The sequence below is a fragment of the Electrophorus electricus genome, chromosome 23 (assembly GCF_013358815.1).
Source record: "Electrophorus electricus isolate fEleEle1 chromosome 23, fEleEle1.pri, whole genome shotgun sequence".
NCBI classification, from domain to species: Eukaryota; Metazoa; Chordata; class Actinopteri; order Gymnotiformes; family Gymnotidae; genus Electrophorus; species Electrophorus electricus.
This window is the reverse complement of record NC_049557.1, coordinates 4,782,119-4,801,298: the sequence shown is the minus strand read 5'-3', so window position 1 is coordinate 4,801,298 and position 19,180 is coordinate 4,782,119. Positions and strand designations below refer to the sequence as shown.

The 19,180-nt window shown below is 42.6% G+C and overlaps 1 protein-coding gene across 2 annotated transcripts; it reads right to left on the bottom strand.

The window, feature by feature from the left end:
* Window positions 1-531: 531 nt before the first annotated feature.
* Window positions 532-16,243, bottom strand: ttc39a (tetratricopeptide repeat domain 39A). 2 transcript variants are annotated; one of them, XM_027015997.2, is made up of 19 exons: window positions 16,193-16,243; window positions 15,938-15,988; window positions 10,708-10,812; window positions 8,242-8,373; window positions 6,825-6,868; window positions 6,496-6,563; window positions 6,244-6,308; window positions 6,043-6,142; window positions 5,872-5,937; window positions 5,554-5,662; window positions 5,135-5,202; window positions 4,435-4,494; window positions 4,044-4,205; window positions 3,699-3,790; window positions 3,305-3,425; window positions 2,815-2,926; window positions 2,351-2,465; window positions 1,965-2,081; window positions 532-1,687 (listed from the first exon to the last, which is right to left on the bottom strand). In XM_027015997.2, exons 3-19 carry the CDS (start codon window positions 10,788-10,790, stop codon window positions 1,570-1,572), a joined length of 1,632 nt encoding a protein of 543 aa, XP_026871798.2. In that variant the 5' UTR covers window positions 10,791-10,812; window positions 15,938-15,988; window positions 16,193-16,243; the 3' UTR covers window positions 532-1,569. The 2 variants fall into 2 exon arrangements, with proteins under 2 accessions (XP_026871798.2, XP_026871799.2); XM_027015998.2 differs by lacking the exons at window positions 15,938-15,988; window positions 16,193-16,243 and adding an exon at window positions 13,550-14,002.
* Window positions 16,244-19,180: the final 2,937 nt, after the last annotated feature.

Below are 19,180 nucleotides of genomic sequence, written 5' to 3'. Positions count from 1 at the left end.
TCATATCAAAACTAAGTACTTTATCCTAAAGCTCAACGTTTAATTCTAACACTGCAACCTGAGTTGCAAAACATTCAAAGCATTACCAGAAATGAGTTACTATAGTACTACTACAGTAAAATTTCAGGATTATTTTGGAGCAGCCTTAAATTTGGTCAAATTGTATGATACAGCAGGCAGTAAAATGCTTACGCTGCTGTAGCCTAAGTGATAAATTACTCAGAGAAAGCATAATTAATGTAATTCAAACAAACATAAACAAATAAATGTTAAACAGGCCTTTCTCTGAAGAGATTTAATGGTAATTCTACAGAGCCTGAACTTTAGAAATTGGTATCATAGTGGTGCTCATTTGATAGGATTAAGGATTTTAAAGGCAAAAGCCCTACGGTAACATTTGTTAATCTAACAGAAATGTCTTATTTCCGATCTCTCTCTCTCTCTCTCTTTCTTTGTGTAAAATATATATATATATATATATATATATATATATATATATATATATATATATATATATATATATGAGTATAAGGCTATAAGTGGTTGTCAATGCATTTGTTACCACAGCTAGATCAGACAGCCATGGCTCCTCCTATCTATCTGAAAGACTCACTTGTTTGCATTCAAGTACTATCTGGACCAAGTCCACATGGACACTGCCTTTCTAAAAGACACATTCTGCTGTCCACTTAAAATCGGACAATTTTTCCAAGCTGACATCACAGAGAATAAATACTAGAAAGACGGAACGATCACATAAACTCACAAACTCCTAATGGTACATTTACATAATTGACAGCTTTGCGATGGCCATGTAGCCGGCATGGTAAAGAAGAGAGAGACGAGGCTGCCATAGGGCCTACTCTGTTTTCAGAGGAGTGGGAGATTTTTGTACTGTAAAAAATTGATGTCTCGGTACAAGGGGAACACAGAATGAATATTAAATCATGTAACCAACATTGTTTATACAATTGAACATTTCTTTTTTGCTACTACCTGAATTCTGGCATTTAACTTTGTTTTCTGTTTCCCTTTGCTTGCAAAATAATGTTATCTAGTACTTTGTGCATGATGATCAAAACATTTGTCAGGGAGCACAGCCAGTGTGCTGCTGTCACATGTAGGCCACAGTGTTAATGGTCAGAGGGCATAACCAATGTGAGAACTGAACACTGTTTGAAGGGGCTACAGACACCTTTAGGTGATGCGAGCGAAACATTATTGCAAGCTTGGAGTACTAGACTTTTGGCCTCAGCACAATGGACTGGCTCCACCTATCTGTGCATGCACCTGTGGTTCTGTGTGTTCTGTGATTGTCTTTAATGTAAAGAAATGCTCTTGTATATGTAAATATGTACCTGTGTGTGTGCGTGTGTGTGTGTGTGTGTGTGTGTGTGCATGTGCATGTGTTTAATGGAGCGAGTGTTCTCTCGTCAGAGGCTCAGTCTGCCGCCTCTAATTGGTCCAGGTGGTGGTTGTTTTCTCTTGCCTCCCAAGGTGCTTACCCCGCTCCTAAGACCTGAGCTTGGCACGCACCGACACTGTGACCTCCCTGACCCCTGCCGGCTGCTAGGGGCTAGAGTGGGAGCAATGCTCGCCGTTCTCTTTCGGGACTCGTGCTTTGTGCAGCGCCGCTTGGATGCGGAAGTGTGTGCGTGACTCCATGGAGTAGTTCTTATAGTTCTGCCTGTGAAGTAGAGGAGCAGGTCAAACGCAGCCTTAGCAAAGCAGCTTGTGACTACATGTGCAGTATATGATATTAACCAGCACAATACTCAGGGTTAAGGAGCAAGCAAATGTATGGCTGAAGATGCTTCCATTCATTTTCAATAAAGAAGCGTTATGTCAAAGCTTTACAGAGTAAACGTTTGTGGCATGTGTTAAAAGGGAACAGTCCGTGGGGAAACAGACACTCTGCCACATAGGTGCTGGGATGATGCATGGGTTATGAACTCGGGGCTTACTTGGCCATCTCCAGCAGTTTGATGGCCTCTTCTCTCCTTCCCTCTTCCAGACATAGCAAGCCATGCTCCAGCAGAGCATTAGGCACAAGGTAGTGGTCAAACTTAATCTGCGTCTCACTGGAGAGGAAGAGAGAGAAAAAGATAACACAAATTCTTCTTAGCAACAGTGTTTATTGGTAACACCACAGGAGCTCGTTGGCTACCAGTTCCCTCTTTATTGAACCTTGAATCATGTACATCTTGATTTGCTTAGAGCCATTAATAAAGCAGAGCAGGGAAAGTCTATACAATTCCTTCAGGATTCGTAGCCGCCAAATTATCTCGGTCAGGGAGTCGATTTCACCATGGTCTGATGATCCATGTGCCAGATGGAGGGTGCTGCTCACTTGCAGAGGACGAGAGTGAAGTATTGCTCCGCCTCCTCCTTGTGGCCGAGGTGTTTGAGACACAGGCCCTTCAGCAGACTCAACACACAGTGGTCATCTATGGAGGACTCTGTCTCTGAAAGAGAACCCGCTGTTACCAGGATACGACCACCGAGAGAACTCTCACCGCACAGATGCATTCACCATCTGGGCCTCTTGTGCCTGGCTGTGTGTAACAAGAAGTTCCATTAATCATATAGATTGTTTGGTAACACTCAATAACGCCCGCAAGCATCTGGCTGAATGTTACCGCAACGGCCCCTTATGCACTCGACTACGCTCTCTGCAGTAAAAGAGACGTAACATTGCATATTGCTGGTTGACACAGTTGGGGTTATGAACAGCCAGTGAACAGTGCCACGTGTGTTAGTGAACACTGGCATGTGTGCCAAGTGCGTTGTATTGTGGTTGCGGGCGGGCAGTACTGGGGTGCTGTTCAAGTCTCCGCTGCGCTTCGTCCAGCGCCTTCAGCATGCCCTCCGTCAGGTCCCGGTGCTTCCCGATCACCGTGTAGCCGTTCCAGATATACATCATCTCCTGCGGGACAGAGGCATGCATGGAGGAAGTGGCTCTCACCAAAGACCAACGGCGCAGGCCCTGTTCTGCAGGTCTGTCAATGTTTTCACCAGCCACGGACTTCCTTCAGGCCGTACACTCAAATATGCACATGCAGAGAGCGAGGTTTCACTCAGCATGAACTTTCTACGTGTTTCCATTTTCCACAATGCAACTTACTCATAGTACTGTGATAGGGTATGCTTACACAGCACAGAGTGTAACTGCAATACTGTGCAAATATACCATATCAGAAGTAGAATATTACATGTTTACATTAAAACCAGAGTAAGATATAGTTTATGATGACATAATTACAACCATAAGCCCAAAATAAACCAGACAGCAGACAGTACTGACCAGGGGCGGGGCTGGCAGAGGAATGGGGTTGTCCACATTGTAACGGCGAGCCTTGCGGATTGCAAACTTCTCGGTAGGTAGTGACTTCCCGGCAATCTTCTGCTTCAGGCCAGGCACTTGTCTGGGGGAAGCATAGTAATAGTCAATAGCATTCTCTCTTAGGAACCACTGTAATCTCAGAGTATCCTTAGGTGGGCACCTTTTATCATCACAACCCTGGCACAATGGGCCAAAGGCAGCAGATAAGATATAAATGTGGTACACATAGTCATCACAAAAAGACTCACACTGTCCCATTCATCATTATAATTTACATCGACTGTCTGGTCTCACTGACAAGTCCTCTCAACCCAAATGTACACACACGGAGTCTGGCCCCTTAGTTGGCTATTACCTGAACAATGCCACCTCACTCTCCCCGAATGGCTGGCTTTCCTCCCGAGTCAGCATACTAAGGTAGGCAGCTTTCATATAAGCGTAGGTGGCCTGCCGGGATAATGAGTGTATGTGACACAAAAAGCTACATGATGCACAAAAGCATACACTGCAGTTCTGCGAGAGACGTTCTGGTTCTCATTAGACCTAAGCCGTACAGACGCACTCCGCACTTGTGCTTTAAAACGGCTGTGGAGTAGTCACTGTTCCGTGGTTACATTTCTGTCGTGCAGCTCATACGGAGTTGCTGTAATGCGACTTTGCTGCACTGAAGTGCTGTGCTTCGTCGGTGATCGACACGGACCTTGGACCAAGCGTTCTCCTTGCTCAGCAGGTCAGCGTAGAAGTAGGCCATCTTCCAGTGACGCTTGTAGGTGAAGCACCACATCAGCTCCCAGTAGCACATGTGGTGGAACTGCTTCCACACCTGCTGGGCTTCACAGCACTCCTCGAAGCGCTTGATGGCCTGAAGTGCATGCATGCACACGCAAACACAGACACGCAAATGTGCGCGCGCGCACCCAAGCACAAGTGGAAAGGCGCACAACCGAACTTATAAGCATGGAGCGGTGCGGGTATACCACTTCTGCGTGCGTAAACTGTGCTTCTGCATGCATGCTTAATGCTCCTGCACATGTAAACAGTGTAAACTGGTGTGGGCTGATGGAGAACAGATTTGGGGGACAATCACTCACAGCATCCAGGTTGCCTTTGATTTCCTCTATTCGGCCAGCGAAGAACAAGAAAATGGAGCCCTGGTGCAAGTATACGGCATATCAGATACAAAAAATATCCAGACTGCATCGGACCAAAAAGACAGTCCACGGTGGCATCGTGGAGGCATGTCAGTCCCCTCACATTTAGATATGAGAAACAGCACTCCAGTCGTTCACAATTCTTTATCAAATTGTAACTATTAAACAGGTAACTATTAAGCCCCTGCCGAGCTGAGTTAGGGGAGTTTTGCAGGTGCTGGCTAACTATGAGGCCCCTCCTGAACTGAGTTAGGTGTGTTTCAGAAGTGAAAACACCGAAGCGTGCAGGGGCCCTGTGGACTGATGAGTTAAATGCAGCATCAGTAATTTTCTACACAATTTGGTTTCCACTCCAGTGTCTTAGTTTGTGCTCTGACTGTTAACAGTGGAATCCAACATCTTGGAATCCAGCATCACATAGTGAGTTGGTGATCAGTTCCTCAAAGTGATAAACATCAACTATGTTTATATAGCAATATAGCTAAATAAACGGTACAAAGCATATATTTAAATTACATCACATGGTGCAATCATGATGAAGCATGTACACACATACAACAAATTTTACACACACTATGCTCACTGGCAATTTTACATTTTAGCCTTGTGTAATGCTAAAACAGGAAGTAGTGTACCATACCTTAGGATATAGCTTAAGATATGGCTGCAGCAGTTTCTCTGCATCTTCCACATCTCCTTCTCCAGTGCCTGTGTTTTTATACACACACACACACACACACACACACACACAAACACAAACACGCATGTATAGAAAAACACACACACACAAAATGTCACATATGGGTGAACCAAAAAACAGGTTTGATGCTGAGAGTTGTGAATGCAATGTAAAAAAAATCGTAAAATCAGTTCCCTCCAGGGCTAAAAAGATCCCCGTCTATAGAGAAGTGTAAAAAGCATTTAACACATGGACGTGTTTAAAAATGCACCAATGCCTGGCAGTCAACAAAGTTAGATGTTATTGTCTAAAACGGGTATTTTAGGATTGTTGTCACTGTGGGGCTTTCTGGAGTGTAATACACGTGAAGGTCATCTCACCCAGTATGAAGCTCATGAAGGTGTGGTAGCAGAGCAGAAGCATGTTACACAGGAAAGACCTGAATGTGTTCTCTGCAGAGCCCTCCTGGAGCTGCTGAAGACCAAAATCCTGCAACACACACACACACACACACACACACACACACACGTACGCATGCACGCATGCACACAGAAAAACACACACGCATGTGCACGCGCGCAGACGCACGTACGCATACACACATCACATCACATCACATCAGGTCTCATCAAGCCACATCACTCTATTTTTCCCCAAAGGCCTTCCTGGAAAGCAAAGTCAAATCCCTCAGTACTCGCCTTGTTACCAGAGAAACCCACAAACTCAAGCAGCCGCAGGGTCCTGGTGGGCAACAGAGAAAGCATCTGCCAGTAAAAGAAACAAAAAAGACTACATTTTCTCTCCTTTTCTGTATACAACATCCTGTTCTGTTCTCACTCTTGGACTCAGACATGTGTGAAAGCACTCACTAGATTAAATGCTCCCACTCCCAGCTTCACTCCACCCTCAAAGTGACCGTGATTGTCACCCTGAACATAACTGGAGGACTTCAGGACTGTATGAAGTTCCCTGGAAGCAATAGGAAAAAGGTCACTTTAGAAACTGCTCTCTATGCTGGCAAATCACTTCAAGGACTTAATTACCAGAGAATTAAGAATGTCAGGCCTTACTTGTATATCTGATAGCTATTCCTCACTTTCATCCCTCCTTTGATGAAGCTGATCATGTTTTCATCCTGCATAAAGCAATATATTAGTTAAAAAATATTAAATATGTAAAAATAAATGTAGCTGTACAGTGATTGTTGATACTAGTTAACCAGCTCAGCCAAATTTTATGTTTCACTTACAATAGAGGCACAACAGCAAAAAATCAATTGATTTACAGTTATATGGATGTGTTCTAGGAAAAGTGAGACCAACTTGTAAGAAGGTCAGTGCTGCCCTCTGGAGGAGACATTCAGCATAGCACACTTCAGCATGGAGCTCCTCTGAAGACATAATCAACAGTCAGTTACACTATGCCTATATAAACACTCCTTAGTTTACACAATCTACACAAAACACACCCAGTGCCTAATGATGTGAAACAGCAATCACCCTGACATGGTAGGGAAAGTTTGAGAAACTAAGTTTGAAGTTTTCCTTGGGGTTTATGTTAACACAGCCGAACTTCTGTTATTATACGCTTTATCTACAATTGTCTGAAATATGTATAAAATGTTTGCTGCAAATATTTTTTGAAAACATACCTTCTGTAAAGTTTTTGCTATTGAAAGAAGACTTCTTACGATGCCTACAAGGACAAACAAAACCTTAGCAATCCAAAAACTGTTTTCAATTGCAATGGTTAAGGCTTTAATTAAATATATACATCTGATTCTCCATCATCTCAAATTGATAAATGTTATCTGAAATGAAAGATACAGTGATTTGTAAGTGATTATCTAGGACTCGGTTTTGATATTCACAAGAGGTCTCCTGCATTTATAGATATGAATTCAGTTGAAAAGTTTTGCTCAGTTCATGTCTGATTCTTCATTTAAGGGTAGTATGCCTTTAAGCCAATGAACACAGGAATAACTCACATTGTTATTCTTGAAATGCTTGAAGTTTCAGCTATGGGAAGGGGTGTGTTTCAGGATTCCACAGACATACTGTGTCTTTCAAACTAATATTTGATTTCAATCTTATTTCAGATAGGTGAAGTGACTATATATGTAAAATCATTTTTTTTGCAGTAAAGCAAAGAAGTTGACACTAAAGCCAAGGCAAAGCTCCTAATAACCCATTTAGAAAGCAGTTACAGTTTTCATGAGCATCTGAGGATCTGAACCAAACCCACGCAGCAGTAGAGCTTCTAGAAGAGGCTGAACTACTAAAGGGATCTGCTCTGATAGCCAGTACTGTACAGAAGGTCAAGCTGCCACAGTGATGCAGTTCTGCTGAAGGTCCCAGTGGGAGGTGCAGGCGCCAAGATGCACTGTCAGGTCTGCAGCTGCAGAACTGGTTTGCGGGACGCCGTATATGACTAGGAAGCGCAGCTGTATGTGAGAGAGTGAGATGGTGTTTTGCTTTTCAACACATGTGGTGGGTGTGTGTAGTCAAACGTCAGCAATGTTTGTTTAGTCACATGTCAGCAGTCTTTGCTAAGATGACGTGGCAGTGTAACTGTGTGTGTGTGTGTGTGTGTGTGTGTGTGTGTGTGTGTGTACTGCACATTCTCACAGATATACTCCAGCACTCATTGTGTCAGTTAGCTCAGAAATTCCACCAGCCCCTATGATGCGATATAAGCCCCGGGATGCCCACCATACAGGGGCTTACGTGACCACTTCTACCATTCCACAGAGACAACACCCTGCACCCTGCACCCTGCTGAACTGGAGCCAGTCTCTCGTGACCCTCAGCCACCTTAAATAGGCCTCGCTGATCCTCGCCTAGCACGCTGTCCCTGGCTATTAGTCACTAGGATAAAAACATAAAGCAAGTCTCTGTTCTGACATAGTTTACCCATATGCCTGCTTACAGAGTCTGCATTCACTGTACACCAGCTTCTATGTGATGCACATTATACTTGATTATAGCAGTGAAAACAGTATAGATCCAGTAATGCACCACAGATCCCGCAGTGAGTCTATGGTAAGAGGTAAGGGGTGGAACCATTACCGCTGACACACAGCCTGAGCGTCTTTCATTGTATTTCCGGCCACCAAGATGTCCTCAGGGTCAAAGGTCATCATAGCCTGCATTTCCAGAATGGTCGCATATGTGAGTGCATGATACATGCTGTCTTTAGTCCTGTCATAGAAAACAAAGGAGGAGAGTGCATCAGATCTATTTATAGCAATATGGCAGCTAGAGTGTGACTCAGCTGTAACTAAGAAAGCACTGTGACACCTCTAACACAGAGATTGTAAAATAACAGATAAACACGCCACATTGATCAGACCGAGACTAATACAGCAATACTAATTCTCCATAAAGTTAATCCCAGAGTTTTGACAGAAACCCAGTTAGAATTTGTTGTGATCGGAAAATGATCAACATTTTGGTGTGATTTATTATTTTTTTTCAATATTATAACAATTCTTGGCAACTCAAGTCCTATAATATAACCTACTTTTTCTCCATCATGAGCAGGGCAAGACGTGGGCCCAGTTCTCTAAGAAACAGGGCAGTGTGAATTAGGTAGAATGTAGCACTGTAGGTCTGAAATCCTCAGGTGCAGGATCACTGGTTGAACCAGTTCAACTGGGTTTCCTTCACAGAGACAGAGCTGGACTAGTGCTGCTGAGGTCAACACGCAGGGGAATGCTGATCTGCTGCATGGTTCACATTTCACCCCTATTCACCAGGAAGCAAGCTTTGTAAGTAAGGCCACAACTCGCCTGTACTGCCTGTATATCACAACTCGCCTGTACTGCCTGTATATCAGTCAGTATCAGAGTCTTGGAATTAAATTTGGCAAAAAGAGAAACAAGTCAGCACAGATTAAAGACAACAAAACACAAAGGAAGGATTAAAGGAAACAAATGAATGCAAAAGTAACAATGGATAGTATGAAAATAAATTCCATCATTGCTGACATGCTGCCCATGTCATTTAGCAGTATGTTTTTGCCATCATCCATGTTACTTATGATTGTTTATCATATTCAATATTGCTGATACAGAATCAGCGAAATGGCTCAAAAGGAAGAAAGAAATACTGCTGTGACGAAGCTTCCTGGTCAGCACGCAAGCACTCGCGGGAGAACTGTGATGGCTCTCGAGAGTGTGAGCCTCAACTCCTGTGTCTCTGCACTCTCCATCTAACACACACCCAAACACACACGCTGCATGAAAGATCACCTAATCTATGAGGTCAGAGAGACTGTGTTATCCTCACACACAAGCACTTACTAAACTGGTACAGACTTAGGCACACAACTAACTCATATATATACACACACATGCACACAAAGACACCGAGGCACACGTGCAAGCATTGCTATTAAAACAGTTTTTCCAGTCTGTAAAGTACATTCTGTATCCCCAGTTCACCATATCTAACACTTGTGAATGAGTGAAGTGATTCAGGAAAATTTAACTACTTAAAGAAAATGAACTGGCTGTAATAACCTGACTAAAAAATGTGCAATAAAGTAAAGAAATATTTTTAGTGGATTCAATAGTGGATTCATTTTTAGTGGATTTTTACTGCAAAGCTTTTTAAGAGTTGTAATGCTACTGGGAGAGAAGGCAAATAATTTTTTTATTATCTGTCATGACTTGTGATTAAATTTGCGTTTCTGTAAAGACATGTCCTGTCCGTGCGTCAGCAAGTCTGTGAAACAGCAGTTAACATGTCTTCTGACACAGAACATTTCCCAGAAGGCTGACCTAGGGAGAGTCCTCGTTCCTAGCCTACACAGAGCATTACAACAGACACATTCTCACACATGCATGAGTTCTGCAATGGTGTCTGTGCTCAGCAATTTACAGATGAACGGAAGGAAGACGCGACAGTTTGCACTCTCCTCTTATCCACATTGGAGGGCGGATCCTGTACTCAAGGCTCGCTTTCGCCTGGATGTCCAGGCTCACAGCCAGGTGACCTGCTCCAGCAGGAGAATGTGGGGTGGAGAACAGAGCTGGCGCAGACCTGCAGAAGGCAGCCTCTGTGAAAATGACCACCTCAGCTTCATAACTGGTAGTATAACATGTGCACACAGGCACCCACATGTTTGCTCATAACTGCAACTGGCCAGACACAAGTGCTGATGTAAGACTGGGAATGGATTTTGGGCAGCTTTGGATTGGTCAATGGATTTTGGGCAGCTTTGGATTGGTCAATGGATGTTGGGCAACTCTGGATTGTTCAGTGGAAGCTGTCTCAAGAGGATTCAAGAGGAAAGGAGGTTTATGGAAAAAGCAACACAAGGCAAACACACATTATTACATACAAACACAAGCACATAGACAGCACAGAGTTTCTAAAGTTCTGAACGTAAAGTCTGAATGACACATGACCACAACTTTAGCCATAACATACTTCTTAGGATCTCTCACTCACACACACACACACACACACACACACACACACACACTCTCTCTCTCGCTCTCGCTCTCTCTCTTTCTCTCCATCTCTCACCTGCTCTTAAGTCTGCACAGAGCCTCTTCAAAGTCATTTCGCAGGAACATATCCATTGCAGTCATGCAGTCCTCCAGAGCCATGGACAAGTCTGATCTTTCTGACCTGAGACACACATACATACACAACACAGAAAGATAAAAGATGAAACGGTGTTTGAAATGCTGTGGTACAATCAGCACACTCATCACATATCGCAGTATAAACAGAATAAGCACATTCATATCACTAAACAAACACTACATTACTACACTACATGTGGCGCCTGTGCAATACAAACAGCTGAAATCAGTACTAAGCAGATTATCAGACACTGTTAAATGTGTACTAGACTGATTATCAGACATTGTTAAATGTGCAACACCCTCTATCACATCTATGGCTGGGCTACTTTCATACATGGGAAATATGAGATCATTCACTTTAACACCGATCATGTTACTTACTCAGTAAGCAAGTAGAACAATATCATATGCGAGCATCTACTTTAGCTGGGGAAGAGAAGTCAATGTCATATTCTTTTAAATCAAGCTTATTGTGTGTGTGTGTGTGTGTGTGTGTGTGTGTGTGTGTGTGTGTGTGTGTGTGAGTGTGTGTGGTCAGTCATGTACCCCTGAGCATTACTTCTGGTTCTCATTTTATTACGAGAACAGGGAGACTAGAATGACCTACAAACTCACTGGAGCAGAGGTAGCGTCTCATATAGCAGGCCTGGGAGAGACATGTAGAACGGTGTGTGTGGAAGTAGGACAGTGCGTAGGTATGTGAGGTGGCTGTGTGTGTGTAGAGCACTGAGATGTCTAGCACTGCAGTCAGCTCTTCTTCAAGAGACGAGCTGAAACACTATAGCAGCCTAGACATTAGAACCTGCATCCCTTCAATACTACCTAGAACAATATGAGCGATGCCAACAATGCAATACAGACACTGACTCCAGATCAGTCCTGTGATTTTCACAATTAACATGGAACAATGTTTATGTTTGCAGAAGCTTTAAATGAACCTTTCAGTCTTTTTATGCTAGCACTTCACCACAGATGGGATTTTATGGGTCAGGAGACACACTGCTGCAACAACCTGGCTGTGAGCTCCTACACCAGGCCTGATGCTGTATAATAAATCACACTAACTCAGCACTGTCGTTTGTGTGCGAGCTTTGGGATACTTGACCCCATGTACATGCTACCGAAGCCATCTGATATCAGACACGGTTAAGCATCGAAGGCATGCTGGAAACCCTTATAAAACAAGTTTTAGGAATGCACCAGGAATACTTGGGCAGTGCTACTAAACATTGTTTGCATGATCATATCATACTGATGCTAATACTGACCATTTTATTTGGCACTATTCATCATTATTAACAGAGATATGCTCTGTTTACACCTGGTTGGAGTATCGTTGCAGGAAATCACAAAACTGTGTAGCTCAGAGAAGCAGCAGAAAAACTCTACATCCCAAAACCATTTCAAAATAAACTTTTGCATTGAAATTTGTAATTTGAGTGACCACAAGTTTGGTCCCCATCAAGCTGTAATGCAGCCTGTAATTCAATAACAGACCATCACACAACACACCCTCTATGAGACATCTCAGGAACAGTAATTGATTATGACTCTTCTCTATGGACAGGGGAGCGAGGAACTGACGAGGACAATAGAAGCAGACAAACTGAAGTGAGAGAGGTAACTAAACAAGAGGCACGTCTTTCCACTCCAACCTGAAGGACAGTGGCAGGCTTTGTGCCCTCGTCTACAACAGCCCCCCACCCACCCCCAGCTCATTTAACAGCCCAGGCGACAGCCAGCCCTATAGGCCTGTGTGGCCGTTAAGTTTTTATATGTGGCTGACTCACATGCCGGCCACTTCAACTTCGGCCTGTACGCTGCTCAGGTCCTCAAATAGCTCCTCCAGAGCCCAGGCATTACCCAGAGGGAACACAGTAAATCACCCAGCTGAAGATAGCTTTCCACAGCTGAATAGGGAACAGCTAGCTGATATAATACTTCACCGTTTTTGAACAGCTCAGTGCATAAGAATTATTTCAAATGTGATGCATGAGAGCTCTGGGTGTATGTACGCCACAGATTCAGATTAAATAAACCAGTGCAAATCGCAAGGGATTGCTCCGTAAACAAAGAAAATTGTTTCAGTGTATTTTACCCAGCCTGCAGCAGGCCCCCAAGCTTTAGGACTCAAAGAGGATGTAAGGCCTTGATATCACAGCAGTATCTGAATGAACTAGTATAGCTCAGCTTATGCTGAGCACATGCTACCTATGAAGTCACGACGGAGACAAACCGGTGGACAGAACACACGGGTCTAAGTTCTGTTCAACTGGCTGAAACCTGTGGACAGGGTACACAGTGAAGTTGAGAAATAAAAGTCAGCCGTTTCAAAAATGCTGATCTCCCGGAGGGACGACCTGAATTCTGAATATCATTGCTGGGATCGCAGATGACAAACACTAGCTGTCAGTACATCACAGACAAGCAGTGCTAAGAGATTCTTTTGATAATCATAGAATGGTTTTTTTTAGCTTTTGATTTTTACAATGGAGCCCTACGTGCATATCATCTCACTTTAGCTAGAGTGACATAGCATAACCGAAGCTTGAAAACTAGGAGATTGAATGCATAACACTGAATGCTTTTCACAAACCTGCTCACATTGACTGCTCACACAGCATCCAAAACTCTTTCTGCATTTCAAAACAACGCAATCTGTGCATACTCTTATACATTTCAAAAGTACATGTTCTCGCATGCACACACAGGCACACACACACACACACACACACATGCAAGCACACACAGATCCATTAGCAGCATCACATTCTTACCCATTTGCCAGAGTTTCTACCTTTACTGACATTTTCATCTGGTACAGCAAAAGATGCAAAGAGAGGGACCAGATGTCAAAAAGAAAGACGTAAAGCGGGGAAATTCTCGGTGTGTCAGCTCACGCTCTTTCAGCAACTCCCAGCAGCAGATTTCCTCTTGTTTTAACACACACACACACACACACACACACCACACACCACACACACTCACACACACTCATTCACTCCCACAAACCCAGGAGCCAGGAGACCAGTAGAAAGGAAGAACGCAGAGCTTAATAAGATTGGGATGACCATTACACCCAGAGAAGCAAAACACTCTGTCCCCTTTTGCTTCATCCTCCTCTCCCTTGCGCACACACACACTCACCAACACACTCACACACACACACACACACACACACACACACACACACACACACCTCAGCTCTCCTTCCTAAACCCCTCCTCTTCTCAGCATCACACTCACGCTACACACTGCAGTCTACCCTCTGACTGGTCAGTGCAGCCAGGGGAACAGAAACCTTCTTCCTTTGGATTCTGGCCAAATAACAAACAAAGGTACAGATATATATTACAGATATATACTGCATAGTGACAATGGGACCACTGACTCCAAATACAAAGGCAACCCTTATTGCAGGGACAGGCCTGCAATTGCGACTCAGCTGCAGAAAGTCCTATCATGGGACACAGGAAAGAATATCTTAACTTTAGCCTGTGAATTTAGTCTGCCAGGGAATGACGTCGCATACAGCAAGCTGGTGAGAGGTGGGGAGGGAGAGAGAGAGGCACTGTTTTTACTGCTGTTTTTTACTGCAGTGATGTTGTTCAGTAAAGCGTTGTTGCAGAGCCCACAGCCAGTCCCAGTTCTGCTTGTAAGCCTTTACAATGGCATAGATAAACATCTACAGCACCAAGGTTAATCCCATATGTTAGCTGGGTATTATCCCAGTCTAAAACTACACCTTGCTTTAGAATATTGCTGGAAGGGTTAATGGTCAGGTGTTACTGCTGTGTTCGATGCACCATTGTGGGAAAGGGTTTCTAAGTGTGATTAGCTATTCATTACATTATAACCTCAGTTTAGCTTCCTGACATGAATCCTAGTGTAGGTGAAACATCTAGCCTTAATGGCTTTATGATGTTGAACATTTCACTGACATCGTGCTGTATGTTGATCTGGGATTTATATTAATGCACCAATAAGGAAGTGTATAGCTTCATGCACTCACACCCACGTAAACGCATGTGCACATTAACAGCTCCACCTCCACTAGGCAGCACATAATAAAGATTCCTCAGAGACGCGGTCTGCTGATGTTTACTAACAGGATGAGATTTCATTGCACACTCTCCTGTGGCTGTGTGCACTTAGCAATCTAGTGCTTGATATCACAGCAGTGTCATCTGAATGAACTAGTATAGCTCAGCTTATACTGATCACATGCTACAAATGAAGTCACAACGGAGACAAACTGGTGGACAGAACACACGGGTCTAAGATGGCTGAAACCTGTGGATAAGGTACACAGTGAAGTTGATGACAAAGTCAGCCGCTTCAAAAATCCCATTTGTTTAGGGAATCAACCGCGGCAGCTGTTAAGATGTGTGACAGGACCGTGTAAGGGTATGCGTGCTATGTGACAACAGAGCTGATGGACGTAGTGGACATAAGATATTGATACTAAGGTCTTGATACACAAATATTAATTCCAGGCAGGAGGTTTACTGACACAGCCAGTGTAGTGGTGAAAATTCCTGTAACCACTGCAGTTGAGACATGGTAAAAATTCATCCTGGCCAGACAAGATTATTGTCCATATTTACCTGTAGCAAAAACATGTACAACCTCTTTAAATCCTTAATTTATTGGATGTAGCTCAGTGGTTGAGGTTAAGGTACTGGTTAAGGTACTGGCATTGTAATCAGAAGGTTGCTGGTTCAAGCCTCACTGTTAGGCCTCTGAGCAAGGCTCTTAATCCTCAATTGCTCAAGTTGTACTCAGTCATAATTGTAAGTTGCTTTGGATAAAAGTGTTAGCTAAATGCTGTAAATATCAGTTGAATCACCTGAAAACAAGCATGGCAGAATGATGCCTTTTCTCTGTCGTGAATAACGAGCTCTGAACAACAGGACATACTCTCACCATACAGCTCTCAGACGAGGTCAGCTTGAACCATATGGTTATACATGGGTGACCCTCATGCACCTCCTCAGACCAGGCAGCACTAACACATGTGCACCCAATTTAGACATCACAAACTGTACCAAAACTGCAGCAGCTGATTATATAATTCAGGGCCTTAATGAAATACAGTCAACATGGTACAAACATTTTGTGCTGACATAGCAGAGCATTAACTGGAAGGTCTAAAAGAAACTTACGATGTAGAGGACGTGTCTTTAAGGTCATCTGTGCTGTCTGGCTCCTGCAACCTATAACATAACAGGGAGGGGAGGGTAACAAGGCAAACAAGGCAAAGACAAAGTTAGAATAAAGCGCTAAAAGAACCCCTGAAAGGGCAGCATTGTTGTGGGTAACTCAACACCCCCATCTCATTTACAATCAACACAACATGAAGAAATCTCAAAACGGGGAAAGAATTCACATGCAGCTCAATGGTAAAATGGTTCCCTTACCCAGTGTCTGTAAAGACAGGATCCAACCCATCACTTTCTATGACCGGTGACCTAAAAAAAAAAGGAATGCATATTTAATATTAATGGCCAATAATGCTTCTGATATAGCAAATGACATACTTTTAGTGATGCAGACTGACTGTGGTTGAGCAGTGGGGCAGTGTGGTGCCTCCTCTTTTTCAAGTGTGTCCCTAAAATCAGATTTAAAAGTTGTATTTATACACACACACACACACACACACATCACATATTTACTTAAAAGACTGGTGCTCAGAGTTAATTTATTTGATGATATTGTTTTATGGAAACATTTTTTTATGACAAAAATTACTGACTAAAAATAAATGCTGTTTGCATATGTATACTCCCCCTTACTTCAGTCATCACTGGTCAAACTGTGACTTCCAAGGAAAGACCAAAGAGCATTCTAGGGAAATTTTAGGTTAAGTTGTAGACATTCCCAAGATATGAAATGGCCACAAAATAATATCCAAGTGTTTGGACATCCTGATGAGCATTACTGGATCAATTATGAGGAAATGGAAGCTGCATCATACCAGACAGCATCAGGGTGACCCAGCCTGGGGATAAGATTTTGTGGTCAGATGAGACAAAAATGGTAGTTTTTGGTCAAAAGCTGTATACTAATAAACTGAAGATTGGGAGAAAATTGCTTTTGAGCAGGACAATGATCCTTGTTAATACACATCTCAGTCCAAATGAGAATGATTTGAAATCATTATTTGAAAACTGTGATCCACAAGCATCCAAAACATTGTGCAAAACTGGAAAAAAAAACTGAATACTTGATGAATACGATATTAATACTTGTGAATACTTGTGTCAGGAGCATTTTTCAGTTTTTATTATTATTTAAAGATCTGCTGACAAAGTCTGACATTTTGCAGTTCACTTTAAGATCTTATTGCAATTTGCAATTTTAAAAATACTGTCTGGAACAATCTGGGTCATTTGTAATCCAGATTAATCTGATTTCTAATGCTGGTTTAATACTTTTACATAGCACCGAATGTGTAAACCTACCTTCTGCAATTTGTTAGTGTATGAAATGTTGCTCGTAGTAATAATCAGCTATGACCAGCATAGCTGATTTTTCTGCTGTTAATACAACCATCAACTATATTTAAAGACTATCCCACAACCCTCATAACATCATGATGGAAAGTCTGTAACTGGTGTAAATACAAAAAAAACCATTAATAACATAACAAGAAGAATATGTTGGGAAGCATTAGTGCCTATCTTGAATAATATAATATAGTGCACTCGAGGTAAAGACCTCCAGCTCATTATCACCCGCATCTGTTCCTTGGTCATAATAATAATAATAATAATAAAGACTTGGACTTGTATAGCGCATTTTATATACCCAAGGCCACGTTACCATTCCAAACAAACAAAAGAATCTCTAACTAGTTGTTAAGAGGGAAAGAAGGTATTCTGAGACAAGACTTTTAAGATGGGCTCTGTAGTAAGACAGAGAGGTGCTAGTACAAATACATGTAGGTAAGGAGTTCCAGGGGGTAAAAGTCTCTAAAAGACCAACCAGCCACAGTGGAAATCCTGAACCTACAAACAGTTAGCAGACAAGAGTCAGATGACCTGAGACTGTGAGACAAGACATATGGGTTAGTAGTAGTTCAGGTGGGCGCAAGGCCATGCAGGGCTTTAAAGACTAACAGCAGGATTTTATACCGCACGCACACTATAACCGGTGACCAGTGTAACTGGTGAAGAATGAGATTAATGTGAACAGATTTCTTAGAGGCTACTAGGCTGCAGAATTTGAAATGTTCTGGAGTCTTTGGAGGTAAACCCACGAATAGAGAGCGGCAGTCGTCTAACCTAGATGTAATGAGGGCGTGCACCAGGATCTCAGCATCGGGGAACCATAGGACAAAGCTGAGCAACATTGCGGAAATGGAAAAATGCTGTCTTAGTTAGGGATCGAATATGTGGGGCAAAGTTGAGACCTGGGATCAAAGGCTTCCATCAACAGAAAAGAGACCAAAAAAAGTATCATCAATACAAATAAGTGGTCAGAGTAGGCCGAGGTGCTTGACATGGTGTCAGTCAATTCAGTTTTCTTAGCATTTAGTTTTAGAACGCTACTGCTCAACCAATATATGAATATATACGAATATAGAATATAGGAAACCAATGTGGGAGATATAAATGATTCTGTGGGACTGGTTTTAATATAGATGTAATTATCATCAGAACAGCAAAAAAAATGCAAGTCTGTGATGACGAATAATGTTTCCATGGGGCCGGATGTAAATGCTAAATAACAAAGGGCCGTGAACAGTGCCTTGGAGAACAACTAGAGTAACAGGAGTAGTGTTAGGTTTAGACATGTATACTCCTGCTTTTGCTAGGCCTTCCTTTTCAGAATTACTCGGCTTCTGTATAATTCTGTGGCTTATGTATGCCTACCGTTTTCCAGTTAAACCTGCCTAATACTATTTCCAATCATGGTCTCAGAATGCCTGTGCACTCATTTCACTCAGCTGTGATCTCGCTACTAAAGCTCCTTCACACGTGTCACAGCCTGCAGCTCTTCCATGCAGTAACAGGTGCACTCATTCACAAAAGAAATAAATATTACAAATGAATCAATTACACGAAAGAGATTAGTGCATGACACAGGATTGTCATTGTCATGTAGCAAATAAAATAAGACCCTATATAATTTTACCATGGAAGTCACCAACCATGTCGCATCTCTAAACAAAGACAGAGGACTTATATTAATAATATTAATAATCTTATCTCGCTCCCAAAAAACAACTTTTACTGCATAGTAATCATTTCTGGGAACGAAGAAGCGCTGAAGCAGTAGATAAACACAATTATTACCACATAATTAATTGCTTATAGAAATGTTGCCCCTTTAGATTTCATAGCATTGTTATTTTTAGAAGCTTGACAAGCTTGTGTACCTTCAAGTGAATGTGGGACAGGGAA